The sequence below is a fragment of the Ceratotherium simum genome, chromosome 18 (genome assembly GCF_057802395.1).
Source record: "Ceratotherium simum simum isolate JZ-2026a chromosome 18, ASM5780239v1, whole genome shotgun sequence".
In the NCBI taxonomy this organism is placed as follows: domain Eukaryota; kingdom Metazoa; phylum Chordata; class Mammalia; order Perissodactyla; family Rhinocerotidae; genus Ceratotherium; species Ceratotherium simum.
Genome location: NC_141917.1, coordinates 47509551 through 47524593, shown reverse-complemented (window position 1 = coordinate 47524593; position 15043 = coordinate 47509551). Strand labels below are relative to the sequence as shown.

Sequence of the window (15043 nt, the reverse complement as noted above, 5' to 3'; positions counted from 1 at the left end):
TCCTCAGCAAAAAGAGGAGGATTGGAAGATGTTAGCTCAGGGCTGATCTTCCTCACAAAAAAAAAAAAGAAAAACCTCTTAAGAGACTAAATTTCAGCAACTTAGATTCAGAAAATCAAAAAGAAATGAGAACTTGGAGCTGTTTTTCAACTATGAGAATTTCATACAGGCATCCATGAAGACCGGCATATAACCTAAGCCTATCATTCATTCAAGTAACATTTCAGTGTCTACTATGTACATACTGCACTGGCACTATCAATAGTTGGCTGTCCTGGATTTAAAATCTGCCAGTATTTTTTCAATCTAGCAGATTCATCTTTCACTCCAAAAGGGGACTTCGTATTTAAATATTCTGTGATTCTCATTCCAAAAAACAAGATCAGAAACATCCACTAAACAATGGGAAATTCAAAACGACTCAGTGTACGGCAGAATATTTTTATACGTATTTGTTAGTACTTCATATTTTGAGTCCTTTGATAGCCAACTGTTGCTCCCTCTATCAAAGATTCTTAGAAATCTGCAATCCTACAAAGGAATTGTTTTCTCATTTCTCCTCAGAAACTACCCCTCATTTCCTCCAATTTTTACAGTAAAGATGAGTTCCACAGTTCTGTTCTCAAGTTTAGAAAAGGCCATGAATCAGACAGGTCAGTGTCAGTCTCTAAAACAACCGCTTGTAGAATTTCAGAAGGTCTATCTACTTTCACCAGAAGAAAACCAAATTACCTGAATGTACCTGATTTACTACTGTATCTTTTTAAAAAACAGTATGATGGTTCCAGATTTCTTAAGTAATCTAGAAAGACTGAAAGAGTCAAGATGTAGAATTTTCTAGATTTATTAAATAAGGCTTCTTGAAAGAGGTTCAAAGTCAATTCAAGGGGCCGGCCCCGTGGCTTGGCGGTTAAGTGCGCGCTCCGCTGCTGGCAGCCCGGGTTCAGATCCCGGGCGCGCACCGACGCAGCGCTTCTCTGGCCATGCTGAGGCTGCGTCCCACATAGAGCAACTAGAAAGATGTGCAGCTATGACATACAACCATCTACTGGGGCTTTGGGGAGAAAAAGGGAAAAACAAAGGAGGAAGATTGGCATGGATGTTAGCTCAGGGCTGCTCTTCCTCACCAAAAAAAAAAAGTCAATTCAAAATGATTAAAAAGGCAAACCAAAAAGAAACAAACCAAAAAGAAACTAGTTGCTCCACAACTGTAAAGGATCAAAGAGAGAAGCAGCAACTCAAGGAGTAAATTTTTAAAACTAGCCTTTTAGAGATGCAGTAGCCAATACATCCCCAAAACCACCATAAGATAGACTGAACTTTCACAGATCCCATTCTGAGTTGTTACTATCTTTTAATAGGAAGAAAGGGGGGGGAAGCAATAAGTAAAAAGTAAGTTTTCATATAACAACATTAAATAAGCAGCCCAATGAAATACAGATTCTTGAAAAAAGGGAGAGGAAAGGAAACCTTCTATATTTGAACATGGCCACTCGAATTTTTTGTGCTTTTCTGAGTTTAACGCATCACCGCTTAGCCCACCACTACCACGATTCCTCCCCAAGACCCCAACACACACACGAGCTCGCACACACACACGGTTTAAGAAATACAAACCATATCCTTATGCGTCAAAAAATAAATTCCATAGAAGGGCACAAAAACTCAGAAGTCTCACGATTCATCAAAATCAAAGGACAAGGCACTGCTAAGCTATGAGTTACTAATACAAATTCAGAACTAATACATACACTGAATTTTGAATGAGCTCATAGTCACTGGCTCATGTATCATCAAATTTTTTCTAACACATCTAAAATTATGAACTATGAAAACACATCATGAAAAATAAATGAGCATGAAAAATCACGGATGAAACCTAAATTACTGTAAAAACAAGAATTTTTTTAAAAATCTGCCCATTTTAAAGTAAAAGTATTTTGCCACAAATTATTAAAACGAATAAAGAGTTTTTTAAAAACTTTTTTTCCCATTGCGATAGTCCTTATTGAAAGCAAAATTGCAATACTATCCAGTACTCTGGAATTTCCTGCTATTTATGAAATAGCTTAGACAAAATGCCTTTTTAATGAGTTGCTAAGAAAGATCCATGAAAACTGCAAAGAAACTGCTCTGACAAGTTCCAATAAGGAACGTCATTTGAGCACTTTGCTTATAAGGATTCTAAACAGCACTAGTCAAACTACCTTCTGGGCTTTGGTTTTAATCAAGCTTCTTAGTTAAACTGGAGCTGACATCATTTACATGACTCACCTAAATAAAATTTAAATTACATTAAGGATCTGTAAAATAGTTACCTACTTCCATCCAGTCGATTAGAATGTTCTATGCATCATATTAATACAGAATCATACATACACAGATCAATGGATCTATCACCAAGCCACTTTTGGAATACCTACCATACCCATAACCTCTAACTGCAGAAAGACACCATGTGGTACAATAACTACACTGTGATATAGTTCAATGTACTTGATACTCTATCCCCAAGACATTCTGAATATATTTCCTAATGAAATTTTTGTTTTTACCCTAAGTAAAGAAATAAAGTATTACTGGATCAGCAACAGCAAGCTGCCTAACTTGCTCTTATCCACAATGTAAGTATCTCATTTAAAGATGTAAAAATTTAAATAAACTAAAATATCTGTCTTTTCTAAGCTATTAGACAAGCAATTCACCTTTTGCTAAATCTCTCACTTTAAGCTTTCTTATTTCACAAAAGTAAATTCAGCAGAATTCATTTAATCACTACCTTAAAGACAAAGTGAAGACAAAAATCAATTTGATTCTATTTCTAGTTATTTGGCCAATTATTTTGTGCTACCTTAAGAAGGGCATCAGATCAATGCACTAACTAAATGTTATCCTGCCATTCAACAGATCTAAGTACATTACACCACTACTCACTGAATAGCGAATAATCATCATCCCCACTCTATTCATATTAAGCGTAGTCCATCGTACACCGAAAATCATCCCTAACATACTCTTGGCTTTTCTATGTACCGCTATAGAAAAAATATAAATACTGTTCTTCTTATCAAAGTCCCTTCCAAAGATACATTTGTGTCACATACTGTGACATTCTTTTTACTTATTTCCAAAAGTATTCAACAACAAATACAGCATATTTTTCATTTTGAGTGCAACTCAAAATGTTCTTAAATTCACATGTGCATCCAGAAGTTAAAAACTCAGTTTGCAAATACAATCCACATAGGCTTTAGAGAATACAGAATCTAGATCCAGATACTGATATTTCAACCAAAACCTAGCTGTTCCCCATAAGAATAAATAATAAGATTTTTTATTTATTAAACATATTCCTACAGCTTTAACCAAACCTAAACACACACAACTGTGTTAGCAAAGAGAGCACTGACAATGGTAGGAAAAAACAGTGCATGTGTTTTTTAAAAATGTCTGATGATACCTGTAATTATATAAACCAACACAAACTCCACAACTTCAACAGCAATGGCAATTTTAAAGATGGCCAAGGCATACTAAATAAATCAGGCAAATTCCACACCTCTTGGTGCCATCACAAAACCAAAATTATTGAGCTGGATGTAAGTCTGATCTGATAAGGCAATTCTCAAATCTTTCTCCTATCTAAAATAGTTATAGTAGTCTGACTATTATCAAAAATCAATCCTTTCTAAAAAAAGACACACACCCCATTTTATAAAAGTAGAGATAAGTAGAATATCACTGCACAGACTACGTCTGAAAATTAGTTCAGTTTGATAACCGAATAAGTTAGGTTTTTGACATTTGCCAGCAGTCCCACAACGTGCTGGCCCTGTGCCATCATGGCCTGGTGCCAGCCTGATGTAGGGCCAGGCTAAATATAGCAGCCAAGCAGCAGCTGGAACACATAGGTCCTTGTGACCTCAGCTTTATTTCCCTAAATCAAGGGAGGTTGGAGGGGAGGGGACAACTGCAGGGAAAGAGGGAATGGAAGACACTGTCCTGGTTGGTGTATTTCCTACCTCTTCCATTTCCTGCCTTGTTTCCTACCACTCCCTCCTACTCCTCACTCCCCGCACTCCATTCCCCACTGCCCCACGCCCAAGAAAGGAAGGGAGAGAGGAAGGGCAGTGAGGGAAGGAAGGAAAGAAGGAAGAATACTGGAGTTCTGAGGCAGGCTGGGTTCAGAGGCTCCCCCATCTCCTGCCTTCAAGTCTCACTTGATTCTATCAGCATCACAAAGCAGCCACTGGTCATCTCAGGCCTCAGCTTTACCACAGTCTAGAGAAAGTATAAGACAAAAATTACACAGGTGATAACTGGGGGAGGGAGGGATGGGAGAATCAGAAGATGGAGTCAAGAGTACAAAATCCTAAGTGCTAAGGAAGCCTGAAGAAGGCTAAAGAAACGAAGTCCTAAAGAAACAGGTCAAACATACAGAAAAACGTCCTTACTCACATGCAACAACCAGATTACAAATTTCTGGTTATTTAAGTTTTAGGGGCTTATTTTACGACAAATATTTATAAAAACCATGACCATCTTCTTTGTAGAAATGAGTTCATACAAAGTGGAAGCAGGAGCAAAGGTTCAGCATAACCAAACACAGTGCTGCCTCCAACTTGTGCGGGCCTTTTCCAAGGAAGACCAACAGCAGCACCACAAGAGTGTCCCGGCTCTGCCCTCTACACTGAAATTATAAAATATTATACTTTACTTATAAAAACGCTGGTCACTGTCAGCAAATATTTAACAGGTACAAGGTGGCACAGGTAACAATATAAATTGTACTTAATGAAGTAAGAGAATTTAAATCTCGCTTCTGTGGATTCATTCTACTTGCTATCTCTTTTTTTGGCAAGGAAGATTGGCCTTGAGCTAACATCTATTGCCAATCTTCCTCTTTTTGCTGAGGAAGATTGGCCCTGTGCTAATATCTGTGCCCATCTTCCTCTATTTTTTATGTGGGATGCCGCCACAGCATGGCTTGATGAGCGGTGCGAAGGTCTGCACCCAGGGATCTGAACCTGTGAACCCCGGGCTGCTGAAGTCAGTGAGCAAACTTAACCACTACACCACCAGGCCGGCCAGCCCCCATGCTATCTTCTTATGGATATTTTCTGTATAATACCTTCCAACATTAGAGATCTGACAACATTAGAAATCTAACCATGAAAAATGCTTTACGTAAACAGACAGACTGTTAAATAAGGCAGGATCAAGCAGTGAGTCACTTGAATTTTAAGCACATTAATTCACTAAATGAGCTTCCAATTTATCTGATCAGCTTATTCGATTAGTAAGAATTTAAATGTACTGACAGGTTCTACTGCATCCTACCAATTAGCATCCTTCCAATAAACTATCTCTTTCAAAGATCATTAAATCTTTTTACCAATAACAAGAAATAGTTAATTTTTAATTATAACACTTAAAAAGGGCCCTTAAATGAGATAAATATATAATTTCTTAAATATACTTTGAGAGATTACCTTTGCTGCATAGATACCAAAATTAGATCTAACCTACAAGTTATTCCTCTTTCAGGAGTTAAAAACATCTGATGGAAGATGATCAAAATCACCCCCCACAACCATCCTCCAAGCTAAAATTCATTCATAAAATGCATTTTTAACATGCATTTCTTTCAAGTCAAATTTTAAAAATACACATTAAAAATCAAAGCTTTGATCACAATTTAAAATTCTGGCCATTGTGAAAGTGACTCTAGAAAGTACCAATAGACTATAAACCTAAAGATGAACCTTCTAGAATAGTTAATGATGACGCATCACAGGCAGTATTACTCAGACGGTAAGAGTATCAGCCAGAGAGGCTGTGCCTGGCTCCATCATTTACCAGCCTGTGTGACCTTGGGCAAAAGTTACGTGTACTTTTTTCCTATGCTTCAGTTTTCTTACCTGTAAAATGAGAATAGTAAGAGTACCTACCTCATAGGGCTGTTAAAAAATAAAAAGTGCTTAGCACGGTTATCTGGTACACGGTTAAGCGCTAAAAGCGTTAACTGCTATTATTACTACTACTATGAGTAAATGTTGTTGCAATAGTATTAAGAGGTTCACCGTAAATCATGTTCAGCTCAGTGAAAAAATGCCCCAAATCACACAAGAGGTCTTTAAGTCAGAGAGGTCACTAAAGTTTTGAGGCCACATCAATTATATGAAAGAAGTTTATCTAGGAGTTATGTACATACTCTTTACTAGGGATGAGGATGGGGGGACACTAACAAAAACACTGAAAAGCATACAAAAACCGGTCAAATACAGACACTACTGGATAAGTTTTCATAAATACACTAAATTCAGAGCAGTCAAATTTCTTAGTGCGTATTAACTTCTATAATTCTGCATAAGCACTCTAAACTTTCAGTAAATTCTTTATTACATGGGTGTAATATAGTTGCCTACAGTTAGCAATCCTAACTAACTTCTCCTGAACTTTAATCTCATCTTAGAACATCTGTACAATTTCCAAATGTCTACAAATGTTTTACCTATCTAGCATGCTAGAATCATTGCTTAACTGAAGCCAGTAGAATTTGGCCTGAAACTAAAATGCTATCTAGAAATACTTTTACAATATTTAATAAAATGTTAGCCAATAGTCCAGTCAATTTACATTCAAGAATATGCTTGTTCTGATTTCTGAGATTTTCTGAGACTTGTCAAACATTCCCAGCATATTAAGAGGCAGCCTGAGCAGTGGAAAAACAGAGATTCAATGTTTAACTTTGCAATTTACTATGCCTCTCTGGACAAATTACTCAACATGTCTGGGTCTCAGCTGTCTCCTCAGGAAAATGGGGGACGCTGGAATTGATATGTTACCTTTTCATCTCTAAAATCTCCATGGCTCTACAAGTAGGTAACAGCTATCATGCAAGAGTATGTTATAAAAACAGCTTCTCATCTGTTAGCATATTTTAAGAAGAAATGAAACAGAGCTTATCTATACATAGAGATCAATGGAATATGCTTGAGGTAACAGTACTCCAATGACACCTCGGTTCATTTGTCTCCCCTTCTGCTCACTTGTGAACATCAAGTTAGTTACAAATACATAAATAAATATATGTAAATATATATATTTATTAGCTGACACAAAACTAGTTATCATTTAAGAATTCCACAAATATAAATCATTTAGCATACTTTACCAAGAGTCCACTTTCCTGAAAGTCAATCTTTAAATTCAACATGAAAAGCAGATTTTGCAATGCATTCTCTCCTGAGCTTACGTTAGCTACCTTTTCTAGATGAAAAAAATAAAGGAAGCATCCTAGTTTTAAAGAACTGAAAACCATGTACAAAGCATATTCTTAGCAGAACACAGGGCACTGAAAGCAAAAACTGGAAAGACATTCAGGTTTTCTAAACAAATCTAACGAACACACTTTATTTTTGAGACTCTGGCTAGGACTGAGAAACAAGAGTCTCTTTTCATGAGACAAGAATATGTAACATTTTTCTCCAAATTATCATTTGATACTGAATTCTCAGAAGATGGAAAGTCTTCCCATCCATTTAGAGGAGGAAATGGCTCATGTTTTCTAATTTACAGTAATCCCCAAACATTTACATATGTCAAAAATTAATAAACCAAGAAAATCAAATTAAGCTTTTTTGTTGGGAGAAAGCACCGTTCTTGAAATTATATCATAGTAATTTGAAAGGTAACTAAAAACGGTTTTGTGGGTTCTGCGTAGTCTATTTCCATTTTAAAAGACTGCCTATAATCTGCTTTGTTTGTAAGATGTTTATACTTACCTATAATCTGCTTTCTTTTCTAGGATATTTGTCATCTTAAATATAACAGTTGAAGGTCAACAGAAGTTCAAGTTTAACGACTGCCCCTATAAAAATTTCTAACACAAGTTTCTAACACGACATGGTTTCTTTTATCATACGTAAATGTAAGTCATCTCCTTAACATAAAGGTATCAAATTCATTTTGTTATCATTGAAGAAAACTGATTTTCTAACACAAAAATATAAAGCATGTAAGCATGCAGAATTAGTACAGATCAAATCGTGTAATTTTTAAAAGCGATAGCTTTCTTAAAAGAAAATATCAGTCATTCCTCCACTGCCATCCTGTTCACTGAACATATTAGTAGCTGAAATCACACATTCTCAACTAAACTCTTAACGAGTATGAGCAGAAAAGATACACTGGCCTGAGTCTTTCCAGATGAAACACTTAGAATTGATAGCAATTGATTACCCATTGTGAAAAGAAAAGAGGCCCAGGATAAACATCTTAAAAATCAGCCAGGACATACTTAAGACAATAATGACTTGAACTGTTCAATTAATAGCAATAATTCTTCTATTAAAGGACATATTCCACAGGCATCCTGATGTTTTTAAAGGGAAAGGCATCAAAGTCTCGCATCTGCAAAAAGGATGAAATGCAATGCACAGCTGAAATAAAATAATGGGGACGGCCTTTTCCTCTTCAATCCGAGGGTGTACTCAGAATACAACTGTGTGGCAAGAAATTCAAAACTGAACCAAGAGCAGAAATGTTTGCTTCAGCCAAATCTGCAATACCACCTTCCAGGATTCTGTCTCCTAAACACGTCAGATCTCCTCACTGGACCAATACTAACCAGAGAACCAAGTATCAACCAATTCCAAGACTTCCTCACCTAAAATTGAAAACTTAACTTCCGTCACAATGCTGAGCACATACGAGGTACTCAAATACTCTCAAAAATCAACTGTAAGCAAATCAAACACCTCAGCTCACACAGAGCAACAACAATAAAAAATGCATAGACAACTAGTTTCAAAATTTCTTTTGTGTACTTTTCCATTCATCAAGACAGAAAAAGCATAGGAACTGAATCAAAATTGTTCTATATTATTACTTTAATCTTAAAAATGCATTCAATGAAATATACTATTATCAATAAACAAAGCACTCAATTCTGAAAGTGTGTTTAGAATCACATCTGTATATCATAATCTCTGGTCTGTAAAGAAAACCAAAATAGTCAAAAAAAGGCCAGTATATTAACCTTAAATAAGTTAGCCGATTAAAATTTTTACCCGTTTGAATTCTAAGAACGATCCCCTTTCACTGCCTTGCCATCTCCTAAAATAAGACACTTTAAGTTATGAATCTGAAAAGACCATAAGAACGAATTTACCCAAGTGTTAACAGAATTCTGGGCAATATTCTTTTCTCCCAAAAGTAACCAGCAAAAAAAAAAAAAAAAAAGCAACTCCTTTTAAAACTCATCTCCTCCCTTCTCATACAAAAGACAAGACCCTAGTTTAGGCAGTTCTTGCTTTTAAAATGATTTAGTCACAAATAAGGAAACTGTGTGTTTCAAAACAAAAAAAATTTCAGTGTACACCAGGTCTTCAGAAAGGGGAGACACCCACAATGTGAACTAAAAACAGAAAGATAATCTAAGATTTTTTTATTACAAAAATAGATACTTCTAGTTTTAAGAAAAATCCAATCATAAGATAGGCATAATATGAAAAAGTAAAATTCCCCCTAAAACCTTGCCCATTTGAGTACTTGACTGCCCTTCTCCAAAGATACCCATATTCAATGGTTGCTTGTGTAGCCTTCCAGACATTTTTATACATCCATATGCAAGTCTCTTTTTTGTTTTAAACAGAAATTGCAGCATACTATATGAACAGTTTACTTGATTTTAAATGAAATATTCTGGTCATCTTTTCTTGTCAGTATACATAAATCTACTTCGCTTTTTTCATCGTTGCATAGTATTTCACCGAGTACTTCTTAACCAGTTCCCCCTGATAGATATTTAGGTTGATTCCTGCTTTTCAGTATTGCAAACCACACCGCAACGAGCACCACTCACTGTAAAGAACACCTTCCTGCCTTAATATCAATATATCTATAGGATAAATTCCTAGAAATGACAGAAAAAGATTGTGCCAGTAGCAAAAGGGTGGCAGCATCCTCTTCTCCCACCTCCTCAAGTCTGGGTACTGTCTACCCATCTTTTTAGTATTCACCAATGCAGTAGATGAAAATGGTATGTCATTTTTACTTGTATCTCTTTACGTAAAAGTGAAGGTGAAAAGTTTATAATCATTTGCATTTCCTTGGGAAATGTGTTGCCCATTTTTTTTTTTACTGGGTTCCTCATCTCTCCTGTTTCTTTTTTTTTTTTTTTTTTTACCAATTTTCAAGAGTTCTCAGTTAGCCCTTGGTAAAACATGCTGCAAATATTTGCCACAGTTAGCTGTTTAACTTCATTTATAATGTTTTCAGTCCCATAGAAATTTTTAGATTTTTTTATACAATTAAATTTATCTCTTTTCCTTTATAATTCGAGTTTCAGGTCATATCAGGGAAGCTCTTTCCCAGGTAAAATTTTCGGGAAATTTTTTTACGTGACTTCTAAATCATTACTTAAATGATGTCAATAGGATTTACATACAAGCACCTTCAGCCATAGCTCCCTTCCAATAAATCATTATTTAACGAAAATAAGGCAACTACGTTTTCTCTAAAATTTCCTATAACCAACCGATGGACAGCTCTGCACCAATTAAATACTGCTTACAACCACTACGCCAGGATTTCAACTGTTTTCCTTTAAATTTCTTCTTCTCAAAATCTGAGTTGAAAAATAACAACTAGCAAGTATGTTTAATTTCTGAGAAGTCCCAATTTTCTACCCCTCAATCCTTACATAATCTTCAACAGAGTAAATATAAAATCCAACAACTCAATTTTCCCTATTGTAGCTATAATTTAGTCATCTCTACAAAAGTCAATGAATACTTCCTGTACAAACAAACTCGTAATTTTGCAATACCAGAAAATTGCTTATGATGCTATCAACATAGTATGCTGTTCTTTTCCATTTCAGGTCCTGAAGCAAAAAAGAGTTCTACCTCAAATCACAAAATTATAAAATAAGGCTCTTGAGTTAGTATACCAAATCCAACCACCACTTAGAGCTAAATTAGACGGTTAATCTAGCCACTCTCTCCATTCCCCATCAAGAAAAAAAATCCTGGTCATAAGTTTTCTATCTGACAGTGCCAGCTGCCAGGCATTTAACAGCCTTCCATCTCCAATCTGACTGGCACAACAAGTCATACAACTTGGAAGTTAAGGAAATTGGCAGAACTCAAGAGAGGAAAAAAGAATATTTTCCACAATTTGTACAGCACTTGTTTAGCACGTACGGTAAGTGTTTCCGAAGGGGTGGTCAACTCATCAAACTATACCAGAGGCATCATACTACTTCACATCAACCACTGCCAACTCCGTTCAGTGGCCTCTTTCCCCTTTGGGGACTATTCAAAAAGTTACTATTTTCTTTTACAACTCACCCAGGCCTCTTCACTGATGAAAGCAGGCAAAGCCCACGCTGTGTGCCTGTCTCCTAGAGAAGATTGCATCTTTTATTTATGCCCCTTGGCTTTATTTTCACAGTGAATTCCTGGCTTAAATGCAATCAGCCAAGAAACCCTCCCTATGTGCTCTCCTGTCATTCCTCATTGCTTGCAAGCAGAGTCAAGCACAGAAGAAAAAAAACTCAACATTGCCAGCCAAGCCATAAAAATTCGCAAACTCTAGTTTGTTATACTGAGAAACCATAGATGTGCTTCAATCCATTTCAACCCGGCAGGAAACAAGAAAAAAAAAAAAATAACTTGAAAGAATGTTAATTAGACTCCTTTTAAAAAAGGATAGATGGAGAGACTCAAAAGTTAACTCCCCTCTAGACACACAGAAAGGGGACCGAACCCAGAAAGGCAATACTGGGGGCTGCCTTTGGAAATAAATGACCAGGCAGAAAATCACGCTTGCAAATTGCATTAGAATTCAAATTAACCAGACAGGATTTAAACAAATCTTAATTCTCTTTAGGGTCCCCTATCCAGACCCCCACACGACTCCCAAAGAGAAGGATAAAAGGAACTGACTGCAGAAAGAAAAGATGAAATTAAAAATCAGAAAGAGTGATGCTTCCAAACATCTCCCCATTCATTAGGTACCGTGTCCCTCACCATAATTTAAAGTAGACAGCAACATGGGAGGGGGGTAGAAAATACGTCGACGGCAATCAGGAGAAAAATATGGGGAGAGGGGAGTTTCACTATAGCATTGTTCTTTTCAGTCCAGCTCAAACATCCTCATCACTACGGCTGAAAAAGATATCCGGCCAGAAAAAAACCACTGGGGGTGGGAGAGGCCAGGGAAAGCTTCTCAACTCTGTATGCGAGAAAACTCGCATGGTCTGTCATAGAAAGGAAGGCTGTGCAGCTTTAAATCACAAGTCCTTCTCTCGCCTTTGTCAAATATCTTCTACTTTACAAGCGCTAAAAAGAAATAAAGAGACTCTTCTTTGGTTTCCCTTTTTCGGAGGATGACACAAAACTGAAAGACACAAATACACCTGAAAATGAGAACAAAGTGCGGGGTCGCGCCCGGCTGCCAGGCGGCCGCGCCGGGAGGGACGCGGGGCGGCCGGGAGCCCCTCCGCCTCGGGCGCCTGCGGCCGCCGGCCGGGAGCGCAGAGCCCGTCACTGCGCCCCGCGGCTGGCACCGAGCACGACCACCGGCCGCCGGGACAAACCAAACTCGGGCGGCAGGAGCCCCCGGGACCCGCCGCGGCCCCGCAGCAAAGGGAAGCGCGAGCCGCTCCTTCCTGGGCTCGCGCCCTCTGATTCGAGAGCGTCCTCGGGGGGAGAGGTCCTTCCGGAGAGGGGGTCCAGCGCGCGCCTCCCTCCCGCGCTGCTCCGAGACAGGGCAGGCGCGCAGAAAAAGACACTGAATTCCCGGGGCGGCCGGCGGCGCTCGCCGGGCCAGACCAGACGCCGCAGCGACCCCCGAGCGCCGCGGCCGCCAGCCCGTCGTCGAAGCCCGAGAGAAGCGGCCGCCGAGTGGCATTAAAATGTATTCCCCTCCCCTCAAATCGAGGGGGCGGGGAGAGGGGAGAGGAGAAAGAAAGAGGACGAGCGACAGACAAGGGGACAGAGGAGGGAGAGGGCAGAGCGCGGCCCGGCCGCCGGCTCGGCCCCGGCCGGCATTGTCTGTGCGGCCCGCGCCCCCTCCCCCGCCCCGCACGGCCCCGCCACACACCCTCCGCCGGATCCCGGCCGCCCGCGCCTTTGTCCACATCCACCCCCCAAAAAAGGCGAGCAGCCCTCCAAGACGTGCCCCCCGGGAGAAGGGCGGGGAACGCGGCGGGCCGGGGGCACCGACACCCACCCGCCGACCCCGCGGTGGGGCGCGTCCTGCTGATTCATTTCCCACTCGCGCTGGCCCGTCCGGGGAGACAGGGGGCGGGGAGGAAAAGGGCGCTCCGCTCGGGGGGGACCGTCCGGGCCGGTGAGGGCACCGGGCGGGGGTGCGGGCGCGCGCCGGGCACAGGGGCTGCCGGAGGGGCGGGGGCGGGGGCGGGGGCGGGCTCCCCCCCGAGAAACAGACAGACGGACAGACGGCCCCGCGGCTGCCCCTGACTCACCAACTTGCAGGACGTTGTCGACGCAGCCGCTCTCCAGCAGCGCGATGCCCCGGCGGAAGGGCAGCCGTGTCTCGTCGCCGCCGTCCGCCGACCCGGCGGCCCCCACCGACGGGGCACCGGCCCCGGCAGCGGCGGCGGCGGCAGCGGCAGCGGCGGCGGCGGCCGAGGTGGCGGCCGGCGAGGAAGAGGAGCCGCCGCCGCCCGCGCCGCCCGCGCCGCCGCCCGCGCCGCCGGGGCCGCCGCTGTCGTCGCCGGGGCCGCCCGCGGCGCCGCCGCCGGTGTTGAAGGACGAGTACATGCAGATCTCCCGCTCGCTGCGGGGGAAGGACCAGTAAACGATGCGGCGCTGCACCGGCTCCGGGATGCGCTCGAAGCGCTCCTCCACGCGCTGGAACGGCCACTTCTCCGCCACCTTGCGCGCAGCGATGTCCAGCAGCGACTCGGGGCTCTGGGTCTTGCCCGGCGGCAGCAGACCCAGCGCCGCGCCGCCCCCGCACGCCGCCGCCGCCGCCGCACCGCCCGCCCGCGGGCCCGGCCGACAGGCAGAGCTATAGCCGCCACCCGGTCCTCCGCCGCCGCTGCTGCCCCCGCCGCCACCGCCGCCGCCGCCCGGCCGGCAGCAGAGCCGTTTCGCGGGAGGAGGCTGCTGTCCGCGCTCCGCCATGACCGCGCCGCTTCTAACCCGACAGCGGAAGTGCCAGGACCCTATAAACGGCACAAGAAAGCGCGACACGCACACGCCGCCGCGACGCTACGCTGCCATCTAGGGCCCACCGCTCCTTGTTCGGGCACAAGAGGTGGGGCCTCCGCCGTGACGTCCAGGCCGAGGCGGGGCACCGATAGGGGGACCTAGGGCCCGAGGCGGGGCCTATGCAAATCGCTGGGCTGAAACATAAATAGAGCACTCGGTGGACACGGGGGTAGCGGAGGCGGCGGGGTTGGGTGCTCGGTGGGTTGTGAGAATGTCAGGCTGCTCTGACGCGGGGGGCGGGGCTCAGGCGGGGTTCCCGCGGGAGGGGGCGGGCCGCCGGGCCTGGCCTAAGGTGGGTGGGTCTCTGCGCCCCCTGCCTACTCACTTCCCCCTCCAATTCTCTGCCTCCCTTTGATGTCCGGCAAGTGTGGACGCGCCTCGTGGGTCTCAGCGGGGAGGGAAGAGGAGACGGGAGGTGAGCAAGGGGGAGGGGTCAGGGCTAAATGGGGGCGGGGCCCGCGGGCCGATGCCCCACCCCGCGGTCTGAGTCTGCCCGCTGGGGGAAAAGCCTCTGGGCGGAGGAGGCGCTTTCAAAACAAAGAAATGCGGCGTGGAGCCCAGGGGACGGGGGTGGAGAGGAAGGGGGAGGAGGTGCGGCCGAGGCCGCCTGGCCGTCCGCTTCCCTTCCACCGGCCCGGGGGCACTCCCCCCACCCCCAGCCGGGGCTGCGGCACCGGGGAAGAGGGAGGAGGCTGCGCTCGGCGGCTGTTTTCCAGTTCACTTTTGCAGACTCGGGTGGGGCAGAAGAGCGCCCGCTCCGCAGCAGCTCACCCAGCCCGAGCCCCGCGTCCGCT

General features: G+C 43.1%; 1 protein-coding gene across 2 annotated transcripts in view; it reads right to left on the bottom strand.

The window, feature by feature from the left end:
- ZSWIM6 (zinc finger SWIM-type containing 6) overlaps positions 1-14224 on the bottom strand; it is a 188651-nt gene extending 174427 nt beyond the window's left edge. The window contains exon 1 of one of the 2 annotated variants that reach the window (XM_087443312.1): positions 13499-14224. In XM_087443312.1, the coding sequence (XP_087299438.1) occupies positions 13499-14162 (664 nt within the window). In that variant the 5' untranslated portion in view covers positions 14163-14224. The remainder of the gene's footprint in view (positions 1-13498) is intronic. The other variant, XM_087443311.1, reaches the window with a different exon arrangement.
- Between the last annotated feature and the right edge of the window lie 819 nt (positions 14225-15043).